The sequence below is a fragment of the Platalea leucorodia genome (assembly GCF_965183815.1).
Source record: "Platalea leucorodia genome assembly, chromosome: 5".
NCBI classification, from domain to species: Eukaryota; Metazoa; Chordata; class Aves; order Pelecaniformes; family Threskiornithidae; genus Platalea; species Platalea leucorodia.
In genome coordinates this window covers 86062727-86075602 of record NC_138827.1, presented here as the reverse complement: position 1 = coordinate 86075602, position 12876 = coordinate 86062727, and the positions used below count along the sequence as shown (strand labels likewise).

Genomic DNA, 12876 nt, shown 5'->3' with positions numbered 1-12876 from the left:
AGTGTTACACTCTCCAAATACGACTGTCAGTGCTCACACACTTGCCCCCTTCTTTGGCTTAAGCCCCAGAATGAAACATGTGAACTTCAGATAATGGGCATTTACACTCTGTTGGAAAAGAGCCCATTCTGATATGACACCTTTCAGTAGAGAAGGTTTTTTTTAACATACCAGATATCTGCTTTTCTGCCGTACCCTTCTCCGCTAATAACTTCTGGACTCATCCAGTACGGAGTTCCTGTGACAGACTTCATTCCTGTACCAGAGAGACATATCGTCTGCAGTCGTTTGCTGGCACCAAAGTCACCGAGCTTCACGTTGCCTGCTGAATCTCGCAGAATATTTGCTCCTGGAAGGAAGGGAACACAGCGTTACGCTCATGAACAGCCTGCTAACATTTTGGCGTTGAAAATGGCAACAAAAGTTTGGATTCAGTGAGAGAATGCAAGATCAGCCTAGCATTTCAAGCTGGAGAAATTACTTTCTCTGCTCATTCCTAGTGCTTTATTCTGAGGTTCAGGAAATAATGAATTGTACACATTGGTTTGCATCCTAAGCCTTTTCCGGGAAGGCCCAGTCACTTTGTGAAGCCTTCCTGACAAAATAAGGAATGTGCCATACAAGGGAAATAAAAAGAAACAGGAAAGAGGTTTCCACACAACTGAAAATGTCTTCATACTATATTAAAGCAAAATCTCAAACTGTGTTACTGATTTGTTCAAAACACTCATCTGCGGAAGTATGCCCAAATTGATTATATCTCAACCTTTTTTGGAACAAAACTCTATTGATACAAAGCAACAGGAAAATTGTAAAAGTTTTATAGCATTGTGTTCAACACAGCTATTTTGCACACCACCATCTTCCTACATATTCGTAACTTGCTTATGCAGCAGTTGCAAGTCAGTTCTATCTATCTGCAAAAAGTAAATATGTCTGTTTCCTCAGGTTTCCCGGCAGTAAAACCGAAGAAATCCGAGTCATTGGATCAGGCAAGTCACCTCTGCCAGTCATTTCTTGTACCAGTGAAATGCTGGGTAATTTCTATGTAATTGGTAGAAACAAAACTCTAAAAATAAACTTTCGAGTCATGATGCTTTCCTCTGCACATTCTATCTATTTGCAATGACATCACCCTTTGATGTATTCAAAACTATTAATACTAAAATAAATTCAGAAAGAAATTTATCATGATTGTTTTGCAGACAGAGACTATGGAAACATTTTCATAAGTCTGCTAGAACATCACAAAGATGCTTGTTCTTTCCCCCCCTCAGGTTACAACGGTGACAGCAATAAATGATGGAAAGCAGTCTCATTGATTTTAAGTCAGTATTTTGGCATTTCAAACTTAATTACGTTTTAGTGCTTCCCACAAGACTAGAAAAAAATTTGTAGTAAAGAGCACTGAACTGTGCACACAACTGTCATTACCTTTAATATCTCGATGGACAATCATATTACTGTGCAAATAGTGAACTCCTTCCAAAATCTGCCGCGTATATTTACGAGTCACATTCTCTGTGAGTGCTCCATATGATTTCAGTTGGTCTTTGATGGAACCCTATGGCAAACAAGAAGTATAAACCACTAACATTTCTAGAATCACAAGTGGGCTAATACTACAGTTAAACTTCAATGAAATTTATGCCTGAAATGTAGACATTTGAAGTTGTAATACTTCTCTAGATAGACTTAAAAGCACGGATATAGTTTTACCTCCACTGAGAAAAATACAAACTTTGACAAAAATGTGGCTGGACAGAGAAGTCATATACTGAAATGTTAAGCTATTAACTTTAAAACTGTCAAGCAGCTGAATAGTTCCAGTGTGATGTACAGAAAAAGAGAACAGCAGTATTTTCCAACGCCACTCTCAACTTTTTTGATGGTTAAATGGTGACACTCAAGTTGGACAAAACACATGCTGTTTACCCTGGTTAGTTTATACTCAGGAAAAAACAAAGGTTGTCAAGAAAAACACACCCCATGCTGGAGGATAGTGCTTTATGTAAAAATTAAGAGATAAGGAAGTCTTGGCTTAAAATGACATTAAATCAAAAATTCATCGTTTCATAACTATTTCTGTATAACCTGGCTTTGTCACACAGAGTTACAAACTGCTAAGATTATTTCTGTGACACTGTCCTCCGAATCTCGGAAACATTCAACAAGCCCCCCAAAACAAAGCCCAGAACTCACATATAAAAAAACAACCAACCAACCAAACCAACCAACACACCACCACCACAACCCCCCACCACCACTTTTCTTCTCTGGAGTCTCACAGAATGCTGTAACTATTCAGAAATACAGAGCCTGTGTTTTCATATGAGCACATTTTATTTAGCTCTGCTGACCCCACTTGGTGAGAAACTGAAAATCTACAGTTTTCTGACAGTATTTCTTAACAAAACAGTAGAACAACAGTTCAGCATGTACCTAAGTGCCACACCAAAAACAAGCACCAAGATTATTTTCTGTATGCACTTATTCCCACACTCAGCTACTTTTTGTTGTCCCAAAATAATTAAGCAGTTGAGATGGTGCCTACACAACAGCACAAGCTGAAATACAGCAAAAAGAAACATTAAAATTCAGGAAGATTCAAGAGTTTACTAATGATAATATTGTCTTTTCAAAGACGCTGCCAGGCACTTATGCCAAAATCAAATCCAAACAACTTTTGTACAAACCACTGTAATTCTGAAACCCCAAACAAGCAATGGAGAAGATAGGCTCCTGTAAGCACTTGTCAGTAGCCACCTTTGGCTACTGTTTTTAACTTGGACATTTCTTTAATATCTGTGTGCACTTCTGCAAAAGCTGTCTATTTAGGTGCTCATCATATTGCGTAGAAACAACGGTTGGACTGGCTCTCTTGCTTACCCCAGGCATATATTCCATGAATATAGAGAGTGTTCTTTCTGGTGGATCTCTCAGGAAGCCATAATACTGAACAATTCTTTCATGCAGCAGATTTTTCAGCAACTGAATCTCACATTCAAGTGCATTTACTTCCTAAAAGGAAAAAACAGACAAGATATACGATGCTTGATGTAGTAATGTTTTGGATTTGGATTTTTTTAAAGCAGGACAGTATGTACCTATTGAAGGGTTATGCAAACTAAGTAACAAAATACTCTTGTAGCTTATGTAAATTTATACATTTTATAACAAGAAAATTTCACCATTAGATTGAGGGAAGTAAAAAAAACTATGGCTTTAGAAATATTTTTAAAAATATACTTTTAAAATGCCTTTGAGGACCACTTAATATTGAAATAATGAAGTACAACAAAGGAAAACATTAATACATATGGTGCTTTCTCTAGAGCTATCTGAAATACTGAAAATTTTGCAAACAGGAAGTAAGACATTTTGGAAGGGACTGTACAGCAAGATGCTGGAAAAAATACTAACCCACAAATTCAAACTTGACTGGATTCCAAATTTCACCTAGAAGTCTTTCATCAAAACTTACTTTGTCTGTCACAGACTATTACTGATACCCTCACACTTCTGAGGTTAGAAGGTAAACAGATTTTTTGACACTGAGAGGTACACATTACAAAATGCAAGTGAGGTCACAAAACTGTTGCTACAGGAGAGACTACAGTATTTTATATTTAACATTTCCATAGCATAACCAGTTGTTCTGTTACATTTTGAAGAAGTAGCAACAACAACTACACTAGAAATCTACAGCACAAATGATTCTTGGCTTTTTTCCTTGATCCTAAATCAACTAGTAGCAGCAACTACAACTGGTAGCCACTCAATTCTGCAATCGTGCTTACACCCATTGCTCCCCCGGCCTTGCTCCCCACAGTGCAGAATGCAGTCCTAATGCAGGAAAAGTAATAATTCTTTCTCCATCCTGTAAAAAGCAGCAAGTACGGTTTGGGAAAAAAGAAAAAGAAGATCGGTGCTACTTTTAAATAGCTTCTCTCCTCAAGCGTCCAGTATTTAAAGAAGGAGAAGTTTGATTTTAGAAAGAGAATAAATTAACAATGAAACTTTTGCTCTTCAGAGAGAAATACAACGAATAGCAGTAGCTAGCCCTGATGCCCAAAGTTTAAAAAAAAAAAAAAATCTCCCCAAAAGATAAAAAAAGATAAGTATCTCAAACTGTCTTCATAGATAAACAAAATGTCCTCAAGAATTTATTTCCAGGAACACTTAAATTAGTACAGATTTTTCTGTTTATAAATGGAACTTGTTCTAATTCCTAGAAGTATAAATAATTATCTATTTCAGAGCACTCTTCATAATGGATTGTTTAATTTTAGAGACTAAGACATCCCCAAATTAAGTTATGTACGTTCACTGCGTAAGGATATGTCTGAAAATTAAAAAATGGGATGTAACATTATAATCAGGTAACCAAACTAATTCTCTGAGGTACTAACAAAACAGAATTCCTAACAAGGACATGAAAGCACAACACGTTTTAAAACATCATCCTGTTCAAGGAAAAGAACGTCAGTGTAGTCTAGAACACACCACTGCAGCGGAAGCCCTTTGCAAACTCTCTCTTTGGTATCACTTACCTTGCTGGTTTCTGGACTATCAGGATCAAACTGAACTTGTTTAACAGCCAGTTCTCTTCCGGTATCAGCATCATAACACAGATATACTCTGCCAAATGCACCTTGACCCAGCAGTTTACCAAGTCTCCAGTTAGTTGGAGCTCGTGGTGCTGAAAATATAAGTATGTTTTGGTTTTCAAATGAGCTTGTTATTCAGCTGATCGAGAAAAACTGGAATACACAGAAAATAATTTTTTAAAAGACTATGTTTTTCTACAACAGAGACTGTGTGTCCTAAACCTCCCCATGTAAGTTACAAAGATCAGTAAAACTTCCTGTAAGATGGAAAACATGAGCTACTTAAACTTATTCACAAAATAATTTGTGGTAGAGATAGACATACTTAAAACAACTAGCAAGAGCTAATCTGAAAAACAGAAAAAGCATGTTAAAACAAACTTAGTAACATTTTTTTAAGAAATCAATGTATGATTAACACGTACCAGCTACTGACATCACAAAGTATATTTGGCTCCTGAAATGCCACCACAGATATAAAACAGTACCACTTGGGGTCTACAATTTATCAGAAAACTTGACCAACATCTGCAAAAATAAATAGTAACTGCAACCTACATAACCCTTCTTCAGTCCTCAAGAGTCTATTAAATCATCAAAAATATTTTTACAGTGCTTTTTTTATCACAGATGCAAATTCCATGTGAAAATCTACATGAAGGTTGGTACAGTAAGCAATGAAAAAACCGATGAGCATACAGTCTTGATGTCTTCCTATTAGAGAGATAAAAACATATTATTCAATTGCATGTATTCTGATGACACACTTAGTTTTGACATGATATACTTGAAAGGTAAGAGTTTTACAGTGGAGTTCACAAAATGCCTTAACTTACAGCGACTGGGTGGGCTGATGTCCATGACTGACAAGGTAGGATTGTCTATGTCACTTCCCCTCCTCCTCATTCGGTTATCTTCATATTCTGGCGTAAAGACGCTGCTTCCACTACTGGTGCTCAGCGAGTGATCAGTGGGACTGAAACTAACTGGTGATCGGAAGCTGTTCCCCTGAGTCCTTCTGGCTCTTGGAAAAGTTTTACGACCTTCAATGATATATAAAGAATCCTAATGTTACACTACAAAAAATACTGCTGTGCACTGTGTGTATGCAAATAATTTACAAATTCCACATCGTGTAGTTGAAATCTTCCACAGCGTATGATATTATGTAATGATCATGAAATTTACTGGTTTAACTTTCCACCTAGAAGAAAACAACCATTCATCACAGATGTATGTAAGGATTAGACTGAATCAAAAACTGGTTTACATTTAAGTGACTGAAATTAGGACCAAATTCTGGAACTGTCCTGAAATGTAATTGACATGCTTCAGAAACCTGGAGGGCTGCAAGAGGAGAAAGGAAAATGCCCTGCCTCTACTTTTATTGCTCTATTAAGGTGTAAATACCAATTTTCTGATAAATAGGAGGGTGAGAGAGATGTTTACATTCTAGTGGTGCCCAGGTTGGCATCTTCCATCCTATAAACTAATAAGAATTGAATGCAGAGAAAGACCTACACATGGAATCAACAGGAAGACCACTAAAAACAATAAAGAAATGATCACAAACAATGCATAATTCAGAGATGGCTACAGCATTAGAATAAAAAAAAGGGGGGGCATTAATCTTCAAAAAGGTTAATTACAACCAGATGACTAACACAATTCATATTAACATATTTAGATAACATGAACACTTTTAGGTCAGCATAGCTTGATCAAGTTTCATCCTACAGAACTCATAGAAATAGCTGAAGGAGTCTCCGATTCATTAGGTATTACACTGGCGAAGAAGCTCCCAGGGACTGAAAAAGGCAGATAAAATATCTTTGAAAAAGTGGACTCAGATTTATATACTAGTCTGGCCAACTTAAATTCCAAGAAAGATATGCAAACAAATTATCAAGAAGCAAATTATCAAGAAGACAAACAAATTATCAAGAAGAATAAACCACTGAGAAGATAAGGTGATAAACCAGCCATAATTGGTTTGGCACATACAGCTAATCCAATTTCCCAATTTCATCGGGATGTTCTCATAAGCTAACTAGTGAAGTGTTGCATAGACCAATTTATTATGCAGAGTATGCCCAAGACAGAGTCAGAGCAGTTATCGGTGATTTCTCATCCAAGGGGAGGATAAATTAAGTGGACGCCCACAGGAGTTTACCTTCAGTCCACTTCCATACACTATTTTAACTGATGATGTATATATGATGGAACATAACACACTGAAATATTGCAGATGACATCAATTTAAGTGTGGCTGGAAGTCCATTTAAAGATAAAAATCAAAATTCACAATGATATTAATAAGTTGGAGATGATTCAGAAATCAACAAGATGAAATTCAGTAAGGAAGTACAACTTACACAATTAAAGAGAAATCAAATGCAGAAACCACAAAGCGTAAAGTAATTGGTTGGCTAAAAGTCACGTAGAAATGGATATAGGAACTATTATAGACCACAGACTGAACAGCAGCCAGTATGGTGACTAAGAAAAAAAGTAGTGTCATTCTGGAATGTATTAAAATGACCGTTACATACCGACTTATGGTTATATTCTATGTTATACATAAAGTGGCCATGAGAAAAGCCTCAGCTAGAGTACTCTGTCGAGTTTGGCCACTACAAGAATGGAGAAGAGACCAGAAAGAAAAATATGAGGCTTGAAAAAACATCTGAGGTAAGGCTTAAGGCTTCAAAGAAAAATAAGGAGAGAAAACAGATGTGTGTATGACATAGTGTTACATACAGACAGTGACCAATTTTTCACTGTGTTAAAATGGAGTAACTAGTTACTAGTTTCATTTGCAGGAAAAATTATTTAGAAGACAAAGAAAGGTAAGTTATAAGATAAGCTATCTTCGAAGTTAGTTACGTGAAGAAAATGAGTATCTCTTCCCTTAAAGTCACTTTAGAGTTTACTTAAAAGTCAACGTGACAGAACTTTGCCTCTTTAATCTTGCCTTAGAGCAAGGGACTGGACCGAAGCTGCCTTGCAGTCCTTCAATTTGGTATTTCTGTGATTTCTGTAACAGAATTCCATTTATTCCTGTGCTCATTCCATACTGCAAATGAAACCATCTGGTCTTTGGAGAAGTTTCTTCTTAACACTTTGCAACTAGTGCTTGACACACCCTCAAGCCAGACAATCCTTCAGCTGCTCCTCTTTCCTTCCTTTGGAAATTTAACATGTGTTAAATTTACATCAATGTTATTACTGTCCAAATCAGTTTTGTGGCCACATCAGCAGGTGCTGCCTTGCATTCCAACAATTTATTTCATTAGCTAATTGTTAGTTCTTCAATTTTATTTACTCTTCATCTGAGAATGCATTAATAGGAACTCCACTATATTTGGGGGTTTTTTTGGTTTGGTTTGTTTTTTTTTTTTTGTTTTGGTTTGTTTTGTTTTTTAAGAAAAACAAGAAATGACAAACTAACTGACATACCTACTTTGGATAGAAAAGGGTCACAAAGGTCAAAAGCTTACACTGGATGACTCCTGCATGCCCACAGATAGAGAACATTTTCATAGCTGTGCATATGAGTCACAAATTCCGTAATCCATAACTTTACCAGAGGTAAGGCTGCTCAGCAGCTCTATCAATCATTAGAAGTTTAGCAAGTGAGTTTGGGGAAAGAATTTCTTCAATATTTTCATTCATTAAGATTTTACAATCCAAATTTTCTTCTTCACTTTTTAAGAAGAGAAAAAGCAGATTAATAAAGTAGAACTCACAGTATTCACACTTACCATCATTGTAGTCTTGTTGATGATATGAAATATGGTATCTTCGGGGATAAGTCCCCCCCTTTCCAAATTTCTCAAATATTGGGATATCATACTCTACTAGAAAATAAAAAGATACATTTCAAAATTTAAAACATGGCAAAAGCATGTTAAATTAATCAGTTTGGTATTATAAACTTAAACATGGGGGAACGTATTAGAGGATATGCTCCAAGTTGAAGCATCAGAGCAAGAAAAGATTATAGAACAAAAGCCACAAATCTAACAAATCGCACGACCTAAGAGGACATTCAGCCAAAAGTTCCGAAGGATCAAGAATTCAATAGCTCAAGTGGTTTGTAACCGCTTGCTTAAAAGAACATCAGAGGACTGCAGCATGCCTAACTGCTCCAGTTTTAAAAATAGTTTCTAGAGGAATTCTGGGAAATTACAGTTCACCAGGAAAATTGGCAGAAACTATTACAAAGAATAACATTTAAAAATGCATAAATATGAAAAACTGGTGAATGAGTCAACACAGCTTGAATTACTACAACACATTCAATAAGTCCTCTTTTAAAAATTATTAAAGGAGAAAAGTATTCATAAGGTAAAGGGAAAAGTCCCTCATGCATAAATAAGTGGTTAGATGATAAGTACGTAAGATGGGAGCAAATGGTCAACAGTTCCACAGGGATCTTGGCTACAACTCATGCAGCTTAATTATGCATGAATTCTCTGGATGGAACGGTGAATAGGGAGGTGACAAAATCATTTGGAGAAATAAAGCCAACAAAAGAATTACAGAAAGCCCTTAAAAGTCTACGTAAATGGATGTTAAAATGGCAGGTGGAATTCAATGTAGGCTAGTGTAAAGGATTGTGATACAGAGTTCCAATAAAGCAGCAGCTGAACTCTCTGTATTGGCTAAGAAGCAAATTAAATGCTATAAATCATTAAGATATACTGAAGTTTTGGTCTACTCCATTTCAAAGGTTTTAGTAAAACTGGAAAAGATTTAGAAGTACAGAGATGATCAAAGATACAAAATTGCTTCTCCATAAGGAATGTAGGCCTCTATAGACTAGAAAAGCAATAGCTCAAAGGGAGATAAAGAGGTCTATTAAAAAAAAAAAATCACAAAGGGCATACTTCTTCATAAAACACAATAAGTTGCACAACTTCTTGTCACAACATACTGTTGATACTGAGAAAGTTTATACAAGTTGAAATAGGGACTGGAAAAATTTGTGGAAGGAAAAAGAAAATCCGTCCAGTCACAGAAGAGCATCTTGCATTTGCAGAACCCTGAAGCCATACATCACTAGGGATATATTCTGAGGAAGGAATATTAACACACTCCTCTACAGAAGCCTGGTACTGGTTGTGGCAGGAGAAAAGACTAGGCCAGGGGGACATTTTTTCTGACTCTGTATACTATTCTGTTTCAATTGATGATTGCTGTCTATCCCATTGTTAAAATACCAGAACACCCCACAGGGAGAAGAAAAAAAACCAAAAAACCCCAAAAAAAACCAGAAAAAAATATTGCAAGATCATCTTATTAGAAAAGTAACTGTAATAAAAAAACACGGGTAAACTAGATTAAGATTACCAAAGGCAAACTAATTTCTGACATTTCCAACTTTTTTGGTATTTATCTTTGCCACCCAAATGCTTCTGATATATAGTTTTAGTTTTATTTTCATTTAAAAGTGGTGCAATCTGTTAAGCGCTCTAGAGTCCTTAAAAGAAAAAGCACACCATCACAGTTATCTAGATAAAGCTTCATAAACAAAATAAAAAGAAGCTTTAAAGTATATAATAGACCAAAAAACACAAAACATCCCAGGTTCACTGGAAGGTAATTATTGTTCAACAGCAAAAGTCTGTAGCGAGGCATGTCCATGAGAGACACTTCAAAGCACTTTCAAGGATACCCACTGCACTTCGTATCCTGAACCATGCACAGCAACTTGGATTGAAGCCACAGTATTGTATGAAAGCAACAGTAGTGGTGATGATTAATTTATAGGCACAGCACACAGTTCTCCTTCATCCTTCCACTTTGCAGTGCTTTCAATTACAGGAGTCATGAGCACTTCAAAGTGATCCTTATTTCATATAGGAGAAAATGAAGGCTCCATGTACTGGGTTTGGCTGGGGTAGAGTTAAATTTTCTTCATAGTAGCTGGTATGGGGCTATGTTTTGGATTTGTGACCAAAAGGGTGTTGATAACATAGGGATGTTTTAGTTGTTGCTGAACAGTGTTTACACAGCATCAAGGCTTCTTTTGTTTCTCACACTGCCTCACCAGTGAGTAGGCTGGGGTGCACAAGAAGCTGGGAGGGGACACAGCTGGGACAGCTGACCCCAACTGACCAAAGGGATATCCCATACCATATGACCTCATGCTCAGCAACGTAAAGCTGGGGGAAGAAGGAAGCGGGGGGCCACATTCAGAGTGATGGCGTTTGTCTTCCCAGGTAACCATTAGGTGTGATGAAGTCCTGCTTTCCTGGAAATGGCTAAACATCTGCCTGCTGATGGGAATCAGTGAATGAATTCCTTATTTTGCTTTGCTTGCATGCACGGCTTTTGCTTTACCTATTAAACTGTCTTTATGTCAACTCATGAGTTTTCTCACTTTTACCCTTCGGATTCCCTTCCCCACCCCACCGCGGGGGGGAGTGGGTGAGCAGCTGTGTGGTGCTTAGCTGCCTACTGGGGTTAAATCACAACACTCCAAAATTAAATAAATTAACCAAGGTTATGCACCAACTTAGAGATGGCTGTTACAGTCCATTTTAACAAACTGTTGCATGCCCCTATCCACTGCATCATTTGTTCTTTTCAGAGAAGATAAGTTATACTGTGCACACTAACACTGGTGTTACACAATAATAAAGAAGAAAACATTTGGAAGATCTTATATTTCATTGTATCTTTTTACTGTGTGCATTTGGATTGGATTTTGGGGTTTGTTTTCTCCTACCATGTTAAGTTTGCGTAACTCCTTCTTCCCTTCTAAGCCCTATTATTTTCAAGAGGAAGAGTTCTGGAAAGCTAGTATGTCCAGTGACTTTTGCCTACCTGAGAATTCCTGATGATTATCTGGATAGCTCTGTGCTCTTGGCATCCGAGACTTAGGATAGTTGTCTCTGGAAGTATAAAAAACATACAGCATCTAAAAACTGCTGTTAATCTAGTACTTAAACATTTAATCTTACTGTCTCACAATTCTTTATGACTGATGAAAAGTTACTGCTATACAAGTTGCTGCACCAGTTTACAAATGTGAAACCCAATTTTGAAAATAAAATCTAGTAAGTATCAATAACAATTCAAGATCAGCAACAATGGAAAAGCTTGCTTATTGAGCTTAATGTAGTAAGAAAGCAACAGACTCTGTTAATGAGCAATGATATTAGTAAAAACATGAATTATCACAATTAAAGCCACAAAGGCGCACTGTTATGTTTAACACCTTTATAGCTAAACACAAAGGTTTATAGACTGGCAAAATCTCTTATACAGCCTACAAAAACTCTTGAGGAAATTTAACCAAAGAAAGACAGAACCTTTTAACGTCTCAAAATATTTCCTCTTCTCTCCATGAAAGTCATAGGATTAAGATAGTAATTTTATTGAGTTATAGAATGATGAAGAATGTTTTGGTTCTTATATGATCACATTGTTTCTTACCTACAGTTGGTATGTAACTCCCAGCCACCAAAAGGAATGGATGGGATTGCCAGTCAGAGCAACCGATTACAGTATATTTCCATAAACATACCAAAACAATGTCCTCCTTTTTCTGGTAAGAATTTCTCTAATGGGTAACAGAAGCTAAATGGAGACAAAACCTACGTCTTTGTAGGAAATACTTGAATAAAAAAAAAAAAAAAAAAAGGAAAACAAACTAAGTAGAGGTGACAAATGAAGTAAATAAAAAACAACCAAAAGAAGTTCTAAAGAAGAAACACGAGTTGAATTAAGATTGCTTCGTTTCCCTTTCTTCCACTTACCCCTACCCCACAAAAAACTAAAAATGTGATATTTGGTAGAATTTCTATCCTATGTAGCTACATTAAACACTATGTGTACAACCTATCACACTCCAACCACAAAATACTTTTCATGTCTACTGTTTTCTTGCTTGTGAAATGGAGACTTATTATTTAACTCAATTTATTTGTTAGACCAAATTTATTTGTCTCCTCAAATCACATATGAAATGGTACTATGCAATACTATAGCTCTGATTAATCGCCACAGGAAATCATTTCCAACTTTTTACCCTTCTACCAATTAAATAAAACATTTAGGTAGAGTATTATTTGTATAGCAGTTCCAAACAAACGAGTAGCCAATCTGAGCAACACAAGACCTGAGGTTATTTGCCTGATCAACCATAAGCCAAACAGGAGTATGTTCTGAGGCTGAGAAACTGTGGACAGTGACCCTCTCAAAACACATGAATCTCCTAACAGATCAATCAAAATAGATCTCCAGACCCACCACA

General features: G+C 36.5%; 1 protein-coding gene across 5 annotated transcripts in view; it reads right to left on the bottom strand.

Annotated features, from left to right (window-relative positions):
• The window catches only part of MAP3K2 (mitogen-activated protein kinase kinase kinase 2), a 56892-nt gene that overhangs the window by 8531 nt on the left and 35485 nt on the right, over nt 1-12876 (bottom strand). For 4 of the 5 annotated variants that reach the window (XM_082313845.1, XM_082313844.1, XM_082313843.1 and 1 more), the window contains 7 exons: nt 11445-11512; nt 8375-8470; nt 5447-5653; nt 4554-4702; nt 2890-3021; nt 1435-1564; nt 172-349 (listed from right to left, as the gene is read on the bottom strand). In XM_082313845.1, coding sequence (XP_082169971.1) covers nt 172-349; nt 1435-1564; nt 2890-3021; nt 4554-4702; nt 5447-5653; nt 8375-8470; nt 11445-11512 — 960 coding nt within the window. The remainder of the gene's footprint in view (nt 1-171; nt 350-1434; nt 1565-2889; nt 3022-4553; nt 4703-5446; nt 5654-8374; nt 8471-11444; nt 11513-12876) is intronic. The other variant, XM_082313846.1, reaches the window with a different exon arrangement.